The sequence below is a fragment of the Syngnathus typhle genome, linkage group LG16 (genome assembly GCF_033458585.1).
Source record: "Syngnathus typhle isolate RoL2023-S1 ecotype Sweden linkage group LG16, RoL_Styp_1.0, whole genome shotgun sequence".
In the NCBI taxonomy this organism is placed as follows: domain Eukaryota; kingdom Metazoa; phylum Chordata; class Actinopteri; order Syngnathiformes; family Syngnathidae; genus Syngnathus; species Syngnathus typhle.
The window spans coordinates 3,792,014-3,815,181 of record NC_083753.1 but is presented as its reverse complement, the minus strand read 5'-3'; the positions used below and the strand labels follow the sequence as shown (position 1 = coordinate 3,815,181).

The following is a 23,168-nucleotide window of genomic DNA, read 5'->3' as shown; positions in this document are numbered from 1 at the left end:
AATTCCACATCCGGTGCGGTCACCTGACGTTGTCGTCACAAACTCGTCGATGATCACCACCTCCCCTCTCGCCGAGCAACTCTCTTCCAGAATTCTTCCCTGCTCTTCCCTCTGCGTTTTTGTCTTTTCGCGCTGCAAGTGAACCTCGGATCGAAGCGGAAGCGTGCGCTTTTGCTTTCGCCAGCGGTTGGCGGATGGCTCCAAGAGCATTTTCTAATCTATACCCGGCCGCAACTACACGCACACACACACACGCACACACACGCACGCACACGCACGCACACACACGCACACACACACACACACACAGCGCGCACACACACACGCGCGCGTAGGACGTGAGTGTGCGCAAGGGTAAGTCCGTGCGCCATAGGCGAGCAAACAAACATGGACGAGCTGGTGCTGAGACTCGCTTTGGTCGCTGTGCTATCCTCTGGTGCTTTCGGTGAGTCCACTGGATGAATTGATTGATTTATTACTGGTTGATTGAACGTGGGAGATGCAGGTGCACTTTGTTTGTAAAATGTTTTTCTAGCACTTTAACGCGGTGAAAATATATATAGTCCTTCGTTATCTGTCCGACTATTTGTAATTCTATCGCGTAATCGATCAATGATCGTGCAGGATCGCACTGACTTGCCGTGTTGACGTCATCAGATTCATCGCAACGGGATGACGTCGGCATGGATGTCCGGGAAGAGTGATGATGTCATGTTGTTGGACTTGTGTGGGTGTGAGGGATGCCGATTGACATTTTTGAAAGCATCTTGAAATGCTACAAGTAGAAAAGGATTCTAGAGTGCTGGTTCGGGACACAAGGTTTACGATGATACCGGCATGCACACGTATTGCCTTTACAAAAAGTGTCAGAAAACAAGGAGAATTGTCTTGGTGTCATGGTCAAGGATAGTTGGACTGTTGTTTTTTTCTGCTCCATTGGATAGCTCAACGCCATCATATTGCGGTTCGATATAAGCGGTTCCAATATACAAATACAATGCAAATCACAAACAAACTTGAAACAAAAAATAATACAACTAGTGAGGATAAGAGGCACAGCGAATAATTTTATTACAAAACCACACAAGTTGTGTGCTATGTCTGGTGTGAATCGCTTCCTTTAGGTGACACCACGGCACCTCAATCGGGTTTTTCAAGCGGGGTCACGTTCAGTCGGCACCCGAGCAACCAGACGGTCTCTCAGGGCAATGCCGTCCGTCTGGGCTGCGCCGTGGATGGTGTGGAGGAGCCGGACGTGGTTTGGATGAAGGACGGCGCTCGGCTCCTCAGCAGCGACCAGATGTTCATTGCCCTCGGTGAGAAACACTGGGAGACCTACCACAGGTACCAACTTCCAAAACTAGTTGCTTTCTGTCTTTAGTAGGGGTGTAGCGATTCATCGATACACATTGATTAATCGATATAATGCTCTACAATTTATTGTCATCGATGCTAAACCTAAACATCGATTTATATCGCCGTGTTTGACCTCGGACATTAGACGCGACTTTATTTTGAAATCCAGTTCATTGTTGCTTGCTTCCTCTTTCCGGGAGCAGTGCGCGTCGTGTTGTGTTGTGAGCAGAGCAGGCACGTCGGCTCCCGACAACTACGCGGCTCCTGGACTGGTGCTATGGCTAATGTCCAAGAAGACGAGGAAATTCGCTCCCCTTTGGGCTTCAAGTCATTCGTTTGGAAGCACTTTGGATTCCAAAGAAAAGATGGGTCAACGGACAATTAAAATTATTGTAAATAAATAGTTCAGTAATGCACTTTAAAGTTAATGGTATTACAAAAAAAGAAAGAATATTCATTCTTCTTTACTTACTTATATGAGAAAAAATATAGGAATTTGATAAAGTTCAGTGTTAAAATAAGCACTTTGTATACTACAATACTCTTGTAATTTCCTAAATAAAGAGTTTTTTAGTACCTTGTTGATTTTGCGTATGAATTGTTATAAATCAGGATATTGTTCTATATTTTTTATTTAAAAATAAATAAATAAAATAAAATATCGATCGTGGAGCACTATATCGTGATGTATCGTGAATGAATCACAGCAGGCTATAAGATATCGGCAAATATCGATCGCGGTTCTTTGTATCGATATGATATCGTATCGTGACAAAACCCGCGATTTACACCCCTAGTCTTTAGGGTTTGTTCTTTTTGGGGGGCGGGGCGCTTTGCTATGTTTCTCGCCGTGCCGTCCAGCAAATGTGACCGCAGTCCATTCCGGGTCCTTTCCCGTATCCGCTTCCAGTTAAGCTCTCCAACTTTGCATTTCAGTGCGAAGTCGGTCCAGCAGCAGGATGCGGGTCAGTACTGGTGCGAGGTGGAGTTCAGCGGTCAGACATTGTCGTCGGAACGAGGCTGGATCACAGTCGAAGGTGAGGACCAAACTTTGGTTTGGTTTGTCCAAAGCCTTGCACTCATAGGCTGCATGCATCTTTTCCAGGTGTCCCCTACTTTGTTCAAGAGCCTCAGGATGTGGCCACGCTCCCCGGCGAGCCCTTCAACCTGACCTGCGGTGCTGTCGGGCCACCCGAGCCCGTGGAAGTTCTGTGGTGGCTGGGAGGCGTCCAAGAGGGAGGCGCCACTCCGTCCCCCTCCATCCTTCGGGTCCTGGGTAAGACCTCGCGTATGCTAGATGTCACATGGCCTCCTGCGTGAACAAATGAGGAGTTACATGCTCACGTGTCATCGGCGCGCAGGTGTCAACAACACGCTCAAGTTCTACTGCGAGGCCCGTAATTCCCGGGGGATCTCCGTTTCCAGAACCGGAATGGTCAACATCAAAGGTGAGACTAGCATTAGCGTTAGGCTAACAGCTGATGGAGGGGAGGCCGCATTTAGTAATCAGACATTTTGTGTGTGTGACAGTGTTGCCGGCAGCTCCCGCCGGACTCGAGGTTGCCAAGATGGGTCAGAGCGATGCCTTGTTGTCATGGCAACCAGGATTCAAAGGTCACTCTGAGTTGTCCGCCTGCATTGTTCAGGTAACTTGTCACTTGTCCAGGCAGCTGAGTGAGCGGGGTGTGGTTTCAGCTAGCACACACAAACAAAACGGCATCATTCGTCCCCATTCAGCTCCAACGGTTGACTCTCGGCCGTGTCGTCATGCCCGAGTGGTCGGTGGCCGTCCCTCCTCACAGTCACGTCCTGACCGGTCTGACCCACCACTCAAACTACAGCGCACGTGTCTCCTGTCTCAACGAGGTGGGGCCGTCACCCTTCTCCCCCTGGACGCACTTCCTCACGTCCGAGTCAGGTGAGCCGCCAATCTGGAGTCAGGGTCGCGTCCGCGTCACAACGGTGTCCTCGCAGTACCCTCCGTGGCCCCTGGGAACTTGACCTTTAAGTTGTCGGAACGGCAGCTGAGCCTCAGGTGGGCGGAGCTTCGGGAGGAGGAGCTTCAGGGACAGCTGCTAGCCTACAAGCTGCAATGGATCCTGGGAGGGGAGCGACAGGTGACCTCATTGCGACCATTGGTTGACGTATGAAAGATTATTTTATTGCGCTGAATCATCAATTAATCGACAGAGTAAGTAATGATTAAACTTATTGTCCTTGCAGCCCTATTTTTGTGTTCGATTGCCATTCTAGTAGTTTCCAAAATAAAAGTAGATGTTTGCAAATGTCTTAATTTGATCAAACACAAAAATAATCCGTCTAATTTTGTGCAGGACTACAGAAAGCAGAGAAGAACTACTAAAATCTGAGGATTTGGACAATATCCAGTTAAACGATGGCTTGCAATGTTTATTCGATAATTAGTTGTCAATGAATTAAATTGCTTTTGAGACATCTACAAACGGTGTGTCCAGGAGCCGCTCCTGTTCAAGGAGCCCAGGGCCAGGCTTACAGGCGGCGGTCGCCTCTTCAACGCGTCCGTCCAGGTGTCGGCCTGCACAGCTGCGGGATGCGGACCCTGGAGCCCGCCCGTTGTGGTCCTGCCCACTTTGGGTGTGTTAGCCGCTAACATGCTAATTATGTGCTCACATCACGCTAATGAAGGTGCCTTTGAGCATGCAGACGGCTGGGCAGTGTCCGCAAGCGCCCCCACGGAGCGGAACCACATCTGGGTGGGCGTCCTGTTCGCCCTTCTGGCGCTGACAGTCTTGGCGCTGCTTTTTTCAGTCTTTGCTCGGCGACGCAGGAAGGAAACGCAATTTGGGTACAGAAAGTTGCCAGAATCTAGCTCGTCTGTGTGTGTGACACTTTTTTTGTTTCGTCTGCAGTTGGGTTTTCTCCCCCACCGGCACTGACACGCCGGTCTCCTTCACGGCTCCTCGCTCCTTCAACCGAAACGCCGGCGACATGCAAGTTTCAACATGTGAGTACTGCGGTAGTCGTGTTCAATCACTAGTCTTCATTTTACTGCTGAGTCAACAATCTAGTTGTTCGGAAGCAGGGAAAAACTTAACGCCAGGGTTTTTACATTTATATGTATAGATATTAGGGGTGTAACGATACATCGATACACATCGATTAATCGATATAATGCTCTACGATTTATTGGCATCGATGCTAAAGGTAAACATCGATTTATATCGCCGTGTTTGACCTCGGACATTAGACGCGACTTTATTTTGAAATCCAGTTCATTGTTTCTTGCTTCCTCTTTCCGGGAGCCGGGAGCAGTGCGCGGCGTTGCTGCACATGAAAGGGGAGTCGACAACTAGTACGCGGCTCCTGGGCTGGTGCTATGGCTAGTGTCCAAAAAGACGAGGAAATTGGCTCCCCTTTAGGCTTCAAGTCATTCGTTTGGAAGCACTTTGGATTCCAAAGAAAAGATGGCTCAACGGACAAGACACGTGCAGTTTGTAAATCCTGCCATGCGGTGATCAAATATTCAGGGAGCACAAATCTCGCCGCACATTTAAAGAAAAAACACAACATCAAAGTTCAGTGTTAAAGTAAGCAATTTGTATACTACAATACTCTTGTAATTTCCTAAATAAAGAGTTTGCAGTACCTTGTTGATTTTGCGTATGAATTGTTATAAATCAGGATATTGTTCTATATTTTTTATTAAAAAAAAAAAAAATCGATCGTAGAGCACTATATCGCAATATATCGTGAATGAATCGCAGCAGGCTTTAAGATATCGGCAAATATCGTATCGTAGTTCTTTATATCGATATTATATCGTATCGTGACAAAACCCGCGATTTACACCCCTAATAGATATATATGTACATATACATATATATGTACATATATACTGTTTTTTTCCCGTGTATAATGCGCAAAATTTAACTAATTTATTGTCCTAAAATCTGGGGTGCGCATTATACATGGGTACAAATTTAGTTTTTTCTTTTTTTTTTTTTCTTTTTTTTTTTTTTTTAAAGAAAATCATGGTACAACAAAACCAACAACAGGACTGACCGACAAAGACGTGGAACAAAAAGACAGGGTGACATTACCAAAGACACGAACAGAAACCAAACAGACATCATGACAGTAACACATGCAATGATCCGACGGTGAGCAAGGGGCAGACAGGACTTAAATACAAAACACGTTACATTGATTGAGGTGACACAGGAAGGGAAGGGCGACGCGAACAGAAACTATGGCAAACTAGACACATAGCAAAACTGGGGACGAGACATGACAAATCTCCCTCGAAATAAAACTTGAAATAACCTTTCTTCTTGTTTGTTGTCAATCGCGCATCATAAAATTCACAATTGATGACACATGGTTTGATGCGATGGTGCAATCCTTGATGGTGTGTTATTGTCAAATATTGTTTGGTTTTTAATCTCCATCGCAAACCGGATATCATACGGAGGCCGCCATTACAGATGCGCAGAACGGATGCGCAAGACACGTCAGCTATATAAAGAGCAAGACTTCAGTTCTCTCCCTATTAGTTTCAATTCACAGTTTAGTTAGCAGTTTCAATCAGCAATTAACAAAATGCGTATTACAGGTAATATTTTATTGCACACTTTGCCTTGTTCCTTTCTTCTCTACTGTTCACTTCAAACACGCTCCATACGAACACAATGCTCTCGTATCAGACGCTTGCTCGATCACCTGCTGGTTTGCTGTCACAATGTACTAGGGGTGTAAATCGCGGGTTTTGTCACGATACGATATAATATCGATACAAAGAACTACGATACGATATTTGCCGATATCTTAAAGCCTGCTGCGATTCATTCTCGATATATCGCGATATAGTGCTCTACGATCGATTATTATTTTTTTTTTGATAAAAAATATAGAACAATACCCGGATTTATAACAATTCATACGCAAAATCAACAAGGTACTGCAAACTCTTTATTTAGGAAATTACAAGAGTATTGTAGTATACAAAGTGCTTATTTTAACACTGAACTTTGATGTCGTGTTTTTTCTTTAAATGTGCGGCGAGATTTGTGCTCCCTGAATATTTGATCACCGCATGGCAGGATTTACAAACTGCACGTGTCTTGTCCGTTGAGCCATCTTTTCTTTGGAATCCAAAGTGCTTCCAAACGAATGACTTGAAGCCTAAAAGGGAGCAAATTTCCTCGTCTTTTTGGACACTAGCCATAGCACCAGCCCAGGAGCCGCGTACTAGTTGTCGACTCCCCTTTCACGTGCAACAACGCCGCGCACTGCTCCCTGCTCCCGGAAAGAGGAAGCAAGCAACAATGAACTGGATTTCAAAATAAAGTTGCGTCTAATGTCCGAGGTCAAACACTGCGATATAAATCAATGTTTACGTTTAGCATCGATGCCAATAAATCGTAGAGCATTATATCGATTAATCGATGTGTATCGATGTATCGTTACACCCCTACAATGTACCCTACACAAATCCGAAACATTTGTTGCGGCTCCGAGTCACGACGAGGGGCAAGTTTTGGTTTCCAAGGGTGTTTTTATTCCTCTTCAACGTCTCTCCCATACATGCCTTTTTCACATGTCCGCACGCCTTTTTCACATGTCCGCACTGATCGCGGTGGTGCCTTTATGGGCAGTCGGAGAAATCAACGCCAACAAAAAAAAATACATCCAGCCTAGTTAAGACCATACCAAAAACTATAAAAATGGGACCCATTGCCTCCCTGCGTGTGTGACAATCATTGGGACTTAAAAAAGAAATTGGGTGCGTATTATACATGGGTACAGGCTTTTTTCCAGCATCAACATGCCATTTTTAGGGTGCGTATTATACATGGGGGCGCATTATACACGGAAAAAAACGGTATATACTATATATATATATATATATATATAAATTATATATATATATTAGGGGTGTAAATCGCGGGTTTTGTCACGATACGATATATCGATACAAAGAACTACGATACGATATTTACCGATATCTTAAAGCCTGCTGCGATTCATTCACGATATATCGCGATATAGTGCTCTACGATCGATTATTTCTTTTTTAATAAAAAATATAGAACAATAACCTGATTTATAACAATTCATACGCAAAATCAACAAGGTACTACAAACTCTTTATTTAGGAAATTACAAGAGTACTATTGTAGTATACAAAGTGCTTATTTTAACACTGAACTTTGATGTCGTGTTTTTTCTTTAAATGTGCGGCGAGATTTGTGCTCCCTGAATATTTGATCACCGCATGGCAAGATTTCCAAACTGCACGTGTCTTGTCCGTTGAGCCATCTTTTCTTTGGAATCCAAAGTGCTTCCAAACGAATGACTTGAAGCCTAAAGGGGAGCAAATTTCCTCGTCTTTTTAGACACTAGCCATAGCACCAGCCCAGGAGCCGTGTACTAGTTGTCGACTCCCCTTTCACGTGCCTGCTCTGCTCACAACACAACAACGCCGGGCGCACTGCTCCCGGAAAGAGGAAGCAAGCAACAATGAACTGGATTTCAAAATAAAGTCGCGTCTAATGTCCGAGGTCAAACACGGCGATATAAATCGATGTTTACGTTTAGCATCGATGCCAATAAATCGTAGAGCATTATATCGATTAATCGATGTGTATCGATGTATCGTTACACCCCTACTATCTATCTATCTATCTATCTATCTATCTATCTATCTATCTATCTATCTATCTATCTATCTATCTATCTATCTATCTATCTATCTATCTATCTATCTATCTATCTATCTATCTATCTATCTATCTATCTATCTATCTATCTATCTATCTATCTATCTATCTATCTATCTATCTATCTATCTATCTATATGTATATAGTATATAGTATATGTATGTGTGTGTGTGTGTGTGTGTGTGTGTGTGTGTGTGTGTGTGTGTACAGGACTGTCTCAGAGAGTTTGAATATTGTGATAAAGTTCTTTATTTTCTGTAATGCAATTAAAAAAACTAAAATGTCATACTATCTGGATTCATTACAAATCAACTGAAATATTGCAAGCCTTTTATTATCTTAATATTGCTGATTATGACTTACAGCGTAAGAAAACTCAAAAATCATATCTTAAAAAATTTGAATATTTCCTTAGACCAAGTAAAAAAAAAAGATCTAAAACAGAAAAACAAAATCAAACATTTGAAAATGTCCATTAATGCACTCAGTACTTGGTTGGGAATCCTTTTGCACGGATTACTGCAACCAATGCGACGTGGCATGGAGGCAATCAGCCTGTGGCAATGCTGAGGTGTTATGGATGCCCAGGATGCTTCAATAGCGGCCTTTACCTCATTTGCATTTTTGGGTCTGGTGTCTTTCAGCTTCTTCTTCACAATACCCACAAATTCTCTAATGGGGTTCAGGTCAGGGGAATTGGCAGGCCAATCGAGGACAGTAATGCCATGGTCAGTACACCATTTACTGGTGGTTTTGGCACTGTGGGCAGGTGCCAGATCATGCTGGAAAATGAAATCATCATCTCCATAGAGCTTTTCAGCAGACGGAAGCATGTAGTGCTCTAAAATCTGCATTTACTCTGGACTTGATGAAACACAGTGGAACAACACCAGCAGCTGAAATGGCTCCCCAAACCAATCGCTGACTGTGGGAACTTCACACTGGATTTCAAGCAACTTGGATTTTGCTCCTCTCCAACCTTTCTCTAGACTCTGGCGCCTTGACTTCCAAATGAAATACAAAACTTGCTTTTCGTCTGAAAAGAGGACTTTGGACCACTCTGGAACTGTCCAGTGCTTCTTTTCCATAGCCCAAGTCAGACGCTTCTTCCGTTGTCTTGAGTTCAGAAGTTGCTTGACCATGGGAATACGGCTGTTGTAACCCATTTCCCGGACACGTCTGTGAACAGTGGCTTTTGATACCTGGACTCCAGTTTCAGTCCACTGTCTTTGAAGCTCCCCCAAATTCTGGAAGCGACTCTTCTTCACAAGGCTGCGGTCATCTCTCTTGGTTGTGCAGCGTTTTCTGCCACATTTCCCCCTTCCAACAGACTTTTTGCGGATGTCCTTTGAAATTGCACTCTGTGAACAGCTTGCTCTTTGAGAAATTTCTTTTTGTGTCTTACCCTCCTGATGGAGGGTGTCAATGATGGTCCTCTGGACAGCAGTCAGATAAGCAGTCTTCCCCATACTTGTCATTTAGTTTACTGAACCAAGCTGAGTGTTTTTCAAGGCTCAGGATACCCTTGCAGGAGTTTCGAGTTAATTAGACGATTCAAGTGATTAGTTCAATCCCCTACTAGTATACTTTTTCATGATATTCTAATATTTTGAGATAGAATATTTGAGTTTTCTTAAGATGTATGCCATAATCAGCAATATTAAAATAATAAAAGGCTTGCAATATTTCAGTTGATTTGTAATGAATCCAGAATGTATGTCATTTTTGTTTTTTTAAATGTATTACAGAAAATAAAGAACTTTATCACAATATTCAAATTTCCTGAGACAGTCCTGTATACATACATTTTATATATATATATATAAAACTTTACTTAACTATAACTTAGAACTATAACTTTTACATGAGCCACCATATAAAGGTGGCAACGATTAATCCATTCATCGCTAACTAATCAATGGTCAAATTAATCAGTAGTATTTTTTGTTATCTTCATTGCTGATTTGAAATGCACTTTTCAGCTTCTCAAAAGTTAAGATTTTCCATATTCTTGTAGTCGTCCATGTAAACAGACCGATTGTCTCAAGTTTAAATAGGGAGGGGCCTGCTGTCACGTGACATGCCACCTTTCATTTAGCCATGCCCACTGCAATGTTAGTTTATCTCAGTGAATCAAATGAATGCTGTTGTGTGTTTCATCTCTAGTGGATAGTCTGGGTATTAGCGAGGAGCTCAACAACAAACTGAAGGACGTTCTTATCCCAGAGAGGCTGCTTGTACTCGGCCACATGCTGGGCAAAGGTCACGTTGTGTGTTCACATCATGTTTTGCCTTGGCTCCAATGTTGCCGCCATGTTGACTGAGAGCGCCTGCGTGCTCTGTGTGTTTAGGTGAGTTTGGCTCGGTGCGTGAGGCCTTCCTGAAGAAAGACGACTGCCAGGTCCAGAAGGTAGCAGTCAAGGTTCTGAGAGGTGAGTGTTCTCCGGTGGCCACGTGGCCTGCCTTGCAAAGTCACGCTCTGATGATGTCACCCTGTGGGCATGGCCAGCTGACATCACCGCGTCAGGTGACATCGAGCAGTGCCTGAAGGAGGCGGCCTACATGAAGGACTTCCACCACCCCAACGTCATCCAGCTCATTGGTAAAGCCAGTCTGGTTCCGGTACCGAGCACTAGTAGACTCACGATACCAGAATTTCAGTAGTCGGTACAAATATCTGTGATATACATTAAAAAAGTGCAGCAGTGGCATGGAGCCTTCAAGTCACACATCTATAAAAACAAGCAAGACGTCGGCTTATTCGAATCTATAATTGCTTCGGTTGTACCCGCCTTGAATGCAAAATATTTCCACACACGACTCTTTGAGCGACCTGGCTTATCAACAAGCCGGCGTGTTGGACTTCCACTCCAACTTGCTGAAGCCATTGTTATGAAAGACCGAAGGTTTTAAGTTAAAGTAAAGTTAAAGTCCCAATAATCGTCACACACACATCTGGGTGTGGTGAAATTTGTCCTCTGCATTTAACCCATCCCCATGTGATTTTGATCCATCCCCTGGGGGAGAGGGGAGCAGTGAGCAGCAGCGGCGGCGCGCTCTGGAATCATTTGGTGATCTAACCCCCCAATTCCAACCCTTAATGCTGAGTGCCAAGCAGGGAGGCAATGGGTCCCATTTTTATAGTCTTTGGTATGACCCGGCCGGGGTTTGAACCCACAACCTTCCAGTCTCAGGGCGGACACTCTACCACTAGGTCACTGAGCTACCACTAGGCCACTGAGCTTCTTCAGAGCCGCTGACTGCTGCTCCATGCGTATACTGCCCCCATCAGTTTCGGCAAGAATCGACACAGCTCGCCAAGTGAAAAGTTAAATATTCGGTAGTCGGTACCACAAAAAGCAGGTATCGATGTATTTTTTGCGTGTTGGTACCGAAAGTATCGGCCCTTTTGACAACACTACCTTACATCGATTTCTTTTGACGGGCACTGCGTTTGGGCCAACAGGAGTAAGTTTGCAGCGGCGTCATGCTCAGCGTTTGCCCGTCCCAATGGTGGTCTTGCCCTTCATGAAGCATGGAGACCTGCACACATTCCTGCTCCTGTCCAGGCTCGGTGACCAGCCCTTTGTACGTGTCCCCAGCCGGCCCACCCTCATGGGCCACTAGCTCCACGCTTTTGCACTCACCTTCCACTTTGCTTTACTGACGTCCTCACCGCATCACAACTTGAGTTGCGGCTATCATCACAGCTCATTGTGAGATGGGCTGGGCTTCACTGCGCCCGCCGCCTTTCCTTGTGCGCGTGACTGCCGCTTGTGCTCGCGTGCCATGTCTTTCCCGTCAGGACTTGTCGGCGCACATGCTGGTTCAGTTCACGTTGGACGTGGCGAGGGGGATGGAATACCTGAGCGGTCATAATATCATCCACAGAGATCTGGCGGCCCGGAACTGCATGTCAGTCCTCCTCGGCGCTATTGCCTTTGCTTATCACGCACCTCTGTCACACAATACGTCCACAACGATGATTGTGGTGACGTCCTTCTGCTCTGCATCAGACTGGATGAGAACATGGTTGTGTGCGTCGCAGACTTTGGTCTCTCCAAGAAGATCTACTCAGGAGACTATTACCGGCAGGGATCCGTCTCCAAGCTCCCCGTCAAGTGGATCGCGTTGGAAAGCTTGGCCGACAACGTCTACACCACGCAGAGCGACGTGGTACTGCTACGTTTTATTTTTAGCCCCACAGCAATTGGTATCGTCAACTCAATGAAATAGTCATTATAGTGGTCGGGATGAAGTCAAACATGATGTCATCGTTTCTTGTCTCACGGAGGCTATCGGAGGTGATTGAAACCTGTTTGTGTGTGTGTCACAGTGGGCCTTTGGCGTCACCATGTGGGAAGTGATGACCCGCGGCCAGATGCCGTATCCCGGCGTGGAGAACTCTGAGATCTACGAGTACCTGATACGAGGAGAGCGCCTCAAGAAACCTGCCGAGTGCAGACAAGACATGTGAGTCTGGGATGTATGCGACACCTCAGTTATGGTGTCATGTCAGCAAGGATTATGTCATGTGCCAGCTCAAGCGAATGCCACGTCACTGACTGTCACATGATATAACGTCACATGATTTGACCTGACATGATGTGATCTCGGCTGTAACGTCATAATAATTATCAAGTTTCTGTGACGACATCGTAACAATGTCATTTTGACGTCTTGCTGTCTTGTGACCTTTCAGGGTCGCCATGACATAACATTGTCATACGCGGGTATGACAATGTCAGTGATGTCATGAGATTGTAGTTAGTGTCATAACCACTGCAGTGTCTGTGTTGTCATTATGATGTCATGTGACCTACCAGTTCTAGTCGTGTGGCTCAGTTTTGATTAGCTCAATGCCATGCGAATTCATGCATCTTGCTCCAATTTCATTTGACTTCTCAGTTACGACGTGATGCACAGCTGTTGGAGTCCAGTCCCCAAATGTCGGCCAACGTTCCAACGTCTGGTGGTATTGCTGGAGGAGCTGTGGCTTAGTTTTTCACCCGGCGTCCCGTGCAAGGAGTCCTTACATTACGTCAACGTGAAGGGAGAAGGCCAAGAGGGCAGGGGGGCCAGCGGGGCAGACGGCGCACGAGAGGTTGACGGCTTGAGCGTCCCCTGGAAGCGGGACGCTAAGGACGAGGAGCAGGACTGGCTGATGGTGGCGTCTGGGGCCGCGCTGGCTATCGGAGGCAGCGCAGACTACAGGTACATTGTGGACCCCTGTGGAGGGGGGCAGGGGCCAGGCGTGGACAATCTGGAAGAGGACGACGACGCCGTTGTTCACGTATGAACTGACCGAATGGGACTCGAGACACGTAGCGAACACTTGAGTTTTGCACACTTTCTTTGGCACTTTTTTACTTGCTTGTTAATTTGAATGAATGAGACTCGTTAAAAACTTTAATTTCTAACAGCTTCGTATGCAGGGTTACTGACGTCAAACACAACAAAACCAGGCCGATGATTTGCAGTGCTAAGCTCGTCGTTGACGTCAAGTGAGGCCAGCGGTGGCTTAACGAGGCTGCGTTTGTCGCCACTTTTAAAGAACCTACTCTCCCCTGCGACGTGCTAGCTTTCCAACTTTTAGCTCTCTGAGAGGTTTTTAATAGAGCTACAATCTAAAGGCCGTCTTAATTGACAAGATTTTCTTTTCAGTTTGCTTTGATTGTGTGTACTAGTTGACAGTCAACCTCTCTCATGTGCTGATTTGCAGAAATGTTTATAGACGACAAAATAGTTTGCTGCTGTGCACATTGGTGCTGTGCACAATGCACTCACTCGTTCCATTGGGCAATTTGTGGACCCAGATGAGATGATGCAACATCAACGGAACTGCCATTTTGTTGTTAGCGCTAGTCCTCACAGTTACAGTTACAGACTAGCTTGCGGGGGAAATGGCAGTTGGGGAGAAAACCTGCTTCGTAGTAAGAAAGCCGATTTCCTACTAGTCAGAGGAGGATAACACAAAGGTATCCATGATCAAGCAAGGACACAAGCACCAGTTAACTTTGCGCTAAAAAATACGGATTAACGTTGGACCAAAATAACTAGTTCAGGAAATTGATCGATGGGATCTGCTATTGGCCAGTGTATGGCGAGGGGATTATAGAGATTAAATTATTTAGGGTGACCAGATTTGTTTTTTTTTAGGGGCGTGGGGTCATTTTATATGGTTATTTTTTGGGGGGTCATTTGTGTCGTATGTTATGACACAAATGACATGGTGTCTGTATAGCAATTGCATTTATTGGCTCAAATAACACAAAACAACATATATACAATAACAAAAACATATTTACACACAAAACAACATACATACAATAACAAAAACATATTTACCATGGGCTCACCACCTGTGGGAGGGGCCAAAGGGGTCGGGTGCATTGTAAGCTGGGCGGCGGCCAAAGGCAGGGACCTTGGCGGTCTGATCCCCGGCTGCAGAAGCTGGCTCTTGGGACATGGAATGTCACCTCTCTGGCTGGAAAGGAACCCGAGCTGGTGTGCGAGGCAGAAAAGTTCCGACTAGATATAGTCGGACTTGCCTCCACGCACAGTTTGGGTTCCGGTACAAGCCCTCTCGAGAGGGGCTGGACTCTCTTCCACTCTGGAGTTGCCCACGGTGAGAGGCGTCGAGCAGGTGTGGGTATACTTATTGCCCCCCGGCTGGGCGCCTGCACATTGGGGTTCACCCCGGTGAACGAGAGGGTAGCCTCCCTCCGCCTTCGGGTGGGGGGACGGGTCCTGACTGTTGTTTCTGTCTATGCACCAAACGGCAGTTCAGAGTACCCACCCTTTTTAGAGTCCCTGGAGGGGGTGCTGGAGAGCGCTCCTTCTGGGGACTCCATCGTTCTACTGGGTGACTTCAATGCTCACGTGGGCAATGACAGTGAGACCTGGAAGGGCGTGATTGGGAGGAACGGCCCCCCCGATCTGAACCCGAGCGGTGTTCTATTATTGGACTTCTGTGCTCGACACGGATTTTCTATAATGAACACCATGTTCAAGCATAAGGGTGTCCATGTGTGCACTTGGCACCAGGACACCCTAGGCCGCAGTTCGATGATCGACTTTGTAGTCGTGTCATCGGATTTGCGGCCGCATGTTTTGGACACTCGGGCGAAGAGAGGGGCGGAGCTGTCAACTGGTTGGCTCCGATGGTGGGGGAAGATGCCGGTCCGACCTGGCAGACCCAAACGTTCTGTGAGGGTCTGCTGGGAACGTCTGGCGGAATCCCCTGTCAGGAAGAGCTTCAACTCCCACCTCCGGCAGAACTTTTCCCAGGTCCCGGGGGAGGCGGGGGACATTGAGTCCGAGTGGACCTTGTTCCGCGCCTCCATTGTTGAGGCGGCCGACCGGAGCTGCGGCCGTAAGGTCATTGGTGCCTGTCGTGGCGGCAATCCCCGAACCCGCTGGTGGACACCGGCGGTAAGGGATGCCGTCAAGCTGAAGAAGGAGTCCTATCGGGCCGTTTTGGCCTGCGGGACTCCCGAGGCAGCTGACAGGTACCGGATGGCCAAGCGGAACGCGGCTTCGGCGGTTGCTGAGGCAAAAACCCGGGCGTGGGAGGAGTTTGGCGAGGCCATGGAGAATGACTTCTGGACGGCTTCGAGGAAATTCTGGTCCACCATCCGGCGTCTCAGGAGGGGGAAGCAGTGCAACGTCAACACTGTTTACAGTGGAGATGGCGTGCTGCTGACCTCGACTCGGGACGTCGTGTGTCGGTGGGGAGAATACTTCGAAGACCTCCTCAATTCCACCGACACGCCTTCCATTGTGGAGGCAGGGCCTGGGGACTCTGAGGCGGACTCTCCAATCTCTGGGGTTGAAGTCACTGAAGTAGTTAAAAAACTCCTCGGTGGCAAGGCCCCGGGGGTGGATGAGATCCGCCCAGATTTCTTAAAGGCTCTGGATGTTGTGGGGCTGTCATGGCTGACACGTCTCTACAGCATCGCGTGGACATCGGGGACAGTGCCTCTGGATTGGCAGACTGGGGTGGTGGTTCCCCTCTTTAAGAAGGGGGACCGGAGGGTGTGTTCCAATTACAGGGGAATTACACTCCTCAGCCTCCCTGGTAAGGTCTATTCAGGGGTGCTGGAGAGGAGGGTCCGTCGGGAGGTCGAACCTCGGATTCAGGAAGAACAGTGTGGCTTTCGTCCTGGCCGTGGAACAGTGGACCAGCTCTTCACCCTCAGCAGGATCCTCGAGGGTGCATGGGAGTTCGCCCAACCAGTCCACATGTGTTTTGTGGACTTGGAGAAGGCGTTCGACCGTGTCCCTCGGGAGGTCCTGTGGGGGGTGCTTCGGGAGTACGGGGTACCGAGCCAACTGATAAGGGCGGTTCGGTCCCTGTATCACCGATGCCAGAGTTTGGTCCGCATTTCCGGCAGTAAGTCGGATTCGTTTCCGGTGAGGGTTGGACTCCGCCAAGGCTGCCCTTTGTCACCGATTCTGTTTATAATTTTTATGGACAGAATTTCTAGGCGCAGCCGAGGCGTTGAGGGTGTCCGGTTTGGGGACCTCAGCATCGCGTCTCTGCTTTTTGCAGACGACGTGGTGCTGTTGGCTTCTTCAGGCCGTGATCTCCAGCTCTCACTGGAGCGGTTCGCAGCCGAGTGTGAAGCGGTCGGGATGAGGGTCAGCACCTCCAAATCCGAGTCCATGGTCCTCGATCGGAAAAGGGTGGAATGCCCTCTCCGGATCGGGGATGAGGTCCTGCCCCAAGTGGAGGAGTTTAAGTATCTTGGGGTCTTGTTCACGAGTGAGGGGAGGATGGAGCGCGAGATCGACAGGCGGATCGGTGCAGCGTCGGCAGTAATGCGGACTCTGTACCGGTCCGTCGTGGTAAAGAGAGAGCTGAGCCAAAAGGCAAAGCTCTCAATTTACCGGTCGATTTACGCTCCTACCCTCACCTATGGTGACGAGCTATGGGTCGTGACCGAAAGAACGAGATCCCGGATACAAGCGGCCGAAATGAGTTTTCTCCGCAGGATGTCCGGGCTCTCCCTTAGAGATAGGGTGAGAAGTTCGGTCATCCGGGAGAGACTCGGAGTAGAGTCGCTACTCCTCCACGTTGAGAGGAGCCAGATGAGGTGGCTTGGGCATCTCATCAGGATGCCTCCTGGACGCCTCCCTAGGGAGGTGTTCCGGGCATGTCCCACCGGGAGGAGACCCCGGGGACGACCCAGGACGCGCTGGAGAGACTATGTCTCTCAGCTGGCCTGGGAACGCCTTGGGATCCCCCGGGATGAGCTAGATGAAGTGGCTGGGGAGAGGGAAGTCTGGGAGTCCCTCCTGAAGCTGCTGCCCCCGCGACCCGACCCCGGATAAGCGGAAGAAGATGGATGGATGGATGGATATTTACACAAACAAAAATATATGTGTACCCTGACATTTTTTATTTTTATAGTGGTACACGAAGTACCGTTTTTTTCCATGTATAATGCGCAAAATTTAACAAATTTATTCTCCTAAAATCTGGGGTGCGCATTATACATGGGTACAAAAAAATATATATATTTTCTTTTTTTACCCGGATATGATACGGAGGTCGCCATTACAGATGCGCTTTCTTCTCTGCTGTTCACTTCAAACACGCTCCATACGAACACAGTGCTCTCGTATCAGACGCTTGCTCTATCACCTGCTCGTTTGCTGTCACAATGTACCCTACACAAATCCGAAACATTTCTTCGCTATCAAGTTTGCTAGCGCATGCGCAGTGATACTGACCAGCAGAATAACATCCGGTTGTTCCCAAAGATGATCTTTTTTCTGAAATACCGTTTTTTTCCGTGTATAGTGCGCAAAATTTAACTAATTTATTGTCCTAAAATCTGGGGTGCGTATTATACATGGGTACAAAGAAAAAAAAATTTTTTTTTTTTGTTTTTTTTATTTATTTATTTTTTTTAAAGAAAGTCATGGTACAACAAAACCAACAACAGGACTGACCGACAAAGTCGTGGAACAAAAAGACAGGGTGACATTACCAAAGACAGGAACAGAATGACAGTAACACATGCAATGATCCAACGGTGAGCGAGGGGCAGACAGGACTTAAATACAAAACACGTTACATCGATTGAGGTGACACAGGAAGAGAGGGGCGACGCGAACAGAAACTATGGCAACCTAGACACATAGCAAAACTGGGGACGAGACATGACAAATCTCCCCCGAAATAAAACTCACCTTTCTTCTTGTTTGTTGTCAATCGCGCATCGCATTCAGCCATCCTGCCCAACACACTTAGTCAGTAAAATTCATAATTGACGACACATCGTTTGATGCTTTGGTGAAATCCTTGATGGTGTGTTATTGTCAAATATTGCTTGTTTTTTAATCTCCATCGCGTGGTGCGTTTACGGGCAGTCGGAGAAATCAACGCCAACAAAAGAAATTACATCCAGCCTAGTTAAGACCATACCAAAGACTATAAAAATGGGACCCATTGCCTCCCTGCGTGTGTGACGATCATTGGGACTTAAAAAAAAACAAAAAAACTTGGGTGCGTATTATACATAGGTACAGGCTTTTTTTCCTTTTATTTATTGTGTTATCTGTTTATTTATTATACATGGGTACAAGCTTTTTTCCAGCATCAGCATGCCATTTTTAGGGGTGCGTACTATACATGGGGGCGCACTATACACGGAAAAAAACGATAATTTTACGTTTACGGACTTAAGTAGGAGTCAAAATTTGGGTGCGTACTATACATGGGTACAGGCTTTTTTCCAGCATCGACATGACATTTTTAGGGTGCGTATTATACATGGGGACGCATTATACATGAAAAAAAAAACGGTAAAAAAAGACAAGAAATACAGCTATTGATGCAACATTTGAAGAAGAAAAAAAAAAAGGTCTCCTCTTCAGTCCTCTTGCAGGGGGCGTTGACACCATTATTTGCCACAGACACGTAAGTGCGTGTCTTGCATGACAAGCATGTGTTTTTTTTTTTTTTTTACTCTGACGATAAATTGGACAGCGCCACCTATGCTTATGCCCTAAAACTCCTTTGTACGACTATAAACCAGTTACCGTTTTTTTCCATGTATAATGCGCAAAGTTTAACTAATTTATTGTCCTAAAATCTGGAGTGCGCATTATACATGGGTACAATTTCTTTTTTTTTTTTAAAGAAAATCTCCCTCGAAATAAAACTTGAAATCACCTTTCTTCTTGTTTGTTGTCAATTGCGCATCACATTCAGCCATCCTGCCCAACACAGTCAGTAAAATTCATAATTGACAACGCCTTATTTGAAAAGCGAAAAACCGATGTCGTACGGCGTCAGCACTGTTGTTTTCAATAAAAACATGAAGGACTCACGTTTGCGTCAGTCAATTTTAAGTTTTATAAAGGATTATTCTCATTTGATGTCTTTAAATTCATCCGCGTTCTGCCATTGAAGCGGGGTGCATTCAAAGACCAGTCGTACAGACGGAACACTTATTCACTTAACCAAAAAGCAACAATATAATTACGTGACCTCTTTGCATAAACCTCGAAGCAAAGAAACTCCTCTTTTTGGGTACACCATTACATGCTACAAGGAGTATATATTACAAAGGAGACTTTCTACTTAATTGCAATATAATTAAAAGCTGACACTATAGCAATGTCAAACGTGTTCATTTAAGAAAAAGCCACACACGTTTTGTCACTTTCCTCTCTTTTCATTTTAACCCAACTGATCGCGGTGGTGCCTTTCTGGGCAGTCCGAGAAATCAACACCAACAAAAAAAATACATCCAGCCTAGTTAAGAAATCACCAGAAAGATCACCATGACATTTGTGAATAATAAATAATTATTATATATATTATAATAATAAATAATTGTGATAAATAACTGGAACATCACTCAAATATTGGTGATCCCGTTGAGAGTCTCACATATTTCTTCACTATCGAGTTTGCTACTGCATGCCCAGTGATACTGACCGGCAGAATAACATCCGGTTGTTCCCAAAGATGATCTTTTTTCTGAAATAATTTTACGTTTACGGACTTAAGTAACCCAGCCGGGTCATACCAAAGACTATAAAAATGGGACCCATTGCCTCCCTGCTTGGCACTCAGCATTAAGGGTTGGAATTGGGGGGTTAGATCACCAAATGATTTCCGAGCGCGGCGCCGCTGCTGCTCACTGCTCCCCTCTCCCCCAGAGGATGGATCAAAATCACACGGGGATGGGTCAAATGCAGAGGACAAATTTCACCACACCCAGATGTGTGTGTTACGATCATTGGGACTTTAAAAAATAAAAATACCGTTTTTTTCCATGTATAATGCGCAACATTTAACAAATTTATTGTCCTAAAATCTGGGGTGCGCATTATACATGGGTACAAAAAAATATGTCGCTTTACCATACGAACACAGTGCTCTCGTATCAGACGCTTGCTCGATCACCTGCTCGTTTGCTGTCACAATGTACCCTACACAAATCCGAAACATTTCTTCGCTATCAAGTTTGCTAGCGCATGCGCAGTGATACTGACCAGCGGAATAACATCCGGTTGTTCCCAAAGATGATCTTTTTTCTGAAATAATTTTACGTTTACGGACTTAAGTAGGAGTCAAAATTTGGGTGCGTACTATACATGGGTACAGGCTTTTTTCCAGCATCGACATGACATTTTTAGGGTGCGTATTATACATGGGGGCGCATTATACATGGAAAAAAACGGTAGTCAAAATTTGGGTGCGTATTATACATGGGTATAGGCTTTTTTCCAGCATCGACATGCCATTTTTAGGGTGCGTTTTATACATGGGGGCGCATTATATATGGAAAAAAAACGGTAAGTTGTACCACCTAAATTCTGTTCGCTAGACAGAGGCGTAGCCAACCCGGGGCGGCGCCCCGGTTAGGACTCCCTGCGCCCCGGTTGAAACAAAACTAGCTTTTTCGATTCTTCATTTTCATGCCGTTTTTTTCTTTCAGTCTTGCGCGAATGTGCTTGCGCTATTCTATGTGCGCGATGTTATCCATTCACCGTTTGCCTCCCGGACCCGGATGTTGTTTTAGCGATCAGCGAACGGCGTGGGTGATGTTCGATTTTTTTTCCTGTGGGCGTGCGCCCCTACTGGAAAAATTCCTGGCTACGCCTCTGTCGCTAGAAATACTGACTTTATCTTCATAAGGATCACGACCCTGGCGAAAGCATAGGAACTTTTTTATTCAGCTCGTCCTTGAACGTGCATTTTCGTTTTGGCATCTCTTGCAAACACGGTGTAGACTGGCCAGCCCACCCTACTTCGCAGCAAAGTGACTAGATTTGAGGAGGAGGGCGTGACTTATTTGCGAACGATACAGAAAAACCTGGAATTGAATGAAATGGAACGGAGTGGCAATTCTATTGACAATGTACTGTACATGTATTATGTTTGAGGCAGTCCAACAAAATCCCGGACGATTTTGAAATTCCCCTCGGACATTTTTCCGGGAAAAAGAGGACGTCTGGTCACCCTAAATTACTTCAGCCTAAAACTAACACGCATGATTCAGATGACCCTCTGCATAGATAACAATACATACAGCCTTTACTGCCGCGTTGAAGTGGCAGTCCTACCATGGTATCTTAGTTAAAATCCCAATTATAAATTGACAGATAGCTTGCATCATAGCTGCACATCCGATGTTTTTAACAACCCAATCCATGTCAAAATCAATCAAAAATTCAATGAGTTAAAATGAAGAAGCCAAACACTAGCTGTCATATATCTACGGCCTCTGCAACTAGGTCCCAATAAGCATGCAAGATAACCCATCCAGCATTTGCCGCAAGGAAAAGGGGGGGGGGGATTATTCCGTAGTTTTAACAAGACAGCAGAAATGCTTCTGCTTTACATGTTTTTGAATAAATGAGTATCTGGCTTTTTTTTACACGTTTTGAGCAACACATGATGTGCCAAATAAGTCTTCTCCAATTTAGTCCTAGGTGCCCCCAGACGCTGCCACAGGTGGCAAAAGTACTGTGCACTTAATTAAAAGTATAGACACTTGTGTAAAAACTAGGGTGTAAATCGCGGGTTTAGTCACGATACGATATCATATCGATACAAAGAACTACGATACGATATTTGCCGATATCTTACAGCCTGCTGTGATTCATTCACGATACATCACGATATAGTGCTCTACGATCGATATAGAACAATATCCTGATTTATAACAATTCGTACGCAAAATCAACAAGGTATTGCAAACTCTTTGTTTAGGAAATTACAAAGTGCTTCCAAACGAATGACTTGAAGCCCAAAGGGGAGCGAATTTCCTCGTCTTCTTGGACACTAGCCATAGCACCAGCCCAGGAGCCGCGTAGTTGTCGGCTCCCCTTTCACGTGCCTGCTCTGCTCACAACACAACACGCCGCGCACTGCTCCCGGAAAGAGGAAGCAAGCAACAATGAACTGGATTTCAAAATAAAGTCGCGTCTAATGTCCGAGGTCAAAAACGGGCGATATAGATCGATGTTTATGTTTAGCATCGATGCCAACAAATCGTAGAGCATTATATCGATTAATCGATGTGTATCGATGAATCGTTACACCCCTAGTAAAAACAGAATGATAAAAGTAGAGGTACAGGTAGGTTCACCTCCTTTTTGAATGTTTTCTTTGGGTTGTCATCTGCAGAGATTAAAAAAAGCAATAGTAAAACTGGCTGTTAGAAGTATTGATAAATATCTTGATTGAATTCTTTATTTCGAATGTGTGAGAATGACAGTTCAGAATAGTGGAAGTGCCCAAATACGATGTACTTTGTTATTTCCCAACACTGTGGCACACGACAGTCAAATGAGACAAGATCCAGCTGCTAATTTGTTATAAAAAGTAAAAAACTCAAGTACAGTTGCTGTATATGTTGTGTTACCTCACACCACTGTACTAGGGGTGTAACGATACATCGATACACATCGATTAATCGATATAATGCTCTACGATTTATTGGCATCGATGCTAAAGGTAAACATCGATTTATATCACCGTGTTTGACCTCGCACATTAGACGCGACTTTATTTTGAAATCCAGTTCATTGTTGCTTGCTTCCTCTTTCCGGGAGTAGTGCGCCCGGCGTTGTTGTGTTGTGAG

The 23,168-nt window shown here is 45.7% G+C and overlaps 1 protein-coding gene across 4 annotated transcripts; it reads left to right on the top strand.

The window, feature by feature from the left end:
- The first annotated feature begins 20 nt into the window (after positions 1-20).
- Positions 21-14,194, top strand: tyro3 (TYRO3 protein tyrosine kinase). Of its 4 annotated transcripts, none has more exons than XR_009718348.1 (19): positions 21-445; positions 1,125-1,344; positions 2,293-2,393; positions 2,462-2,632; positions 2,718-2,804; positions 2,887-3,002; positions 3,094-3,274; positions 3,331-3,473; positions 3,831-3,969; positions 4,021-4,180; positions 4,245-4,339; positions 10,222-10,317; positions 10,407-10,487; positions 10,565-10,657; positions 11,522-11,643; positions 11,861-11,970; positions 12,104-12,231; positions 12,392-12,528; positions 12,964-13,105. XR_009718348.1 is itself a non-coding variant. In XM_061300785.1 (19 exons), exons 1-19 carry the CDS (start codon positions 388-390, stop codon positions 13,352-13,354), a joined length of 2,643 nt encoding a protein of 880 aa, XP_061156769.1. In that variant the 5' UTR covers positions 21-387; the 3' UTR covers positions 13,355-14,194. The 4 variants fall into 4 exon arrangements, 3 of the variants coding, with proteins under 3 accessions (XP_061156769.1, XP_061156768.1, XP_061156770.1); XM_061300785.1 differs by having other exon boundaries at positions 4,039-4,180; positions 12,072-12,231; positions 12,964-14,194; XM_061300784.1 differs by having other exon boundaries at positions 12,072-12,231; positions 12,964-14,194.
- The last annotated feature ends 8,974 nt before the right edge of the window (positions 14,195-23,168 follow it).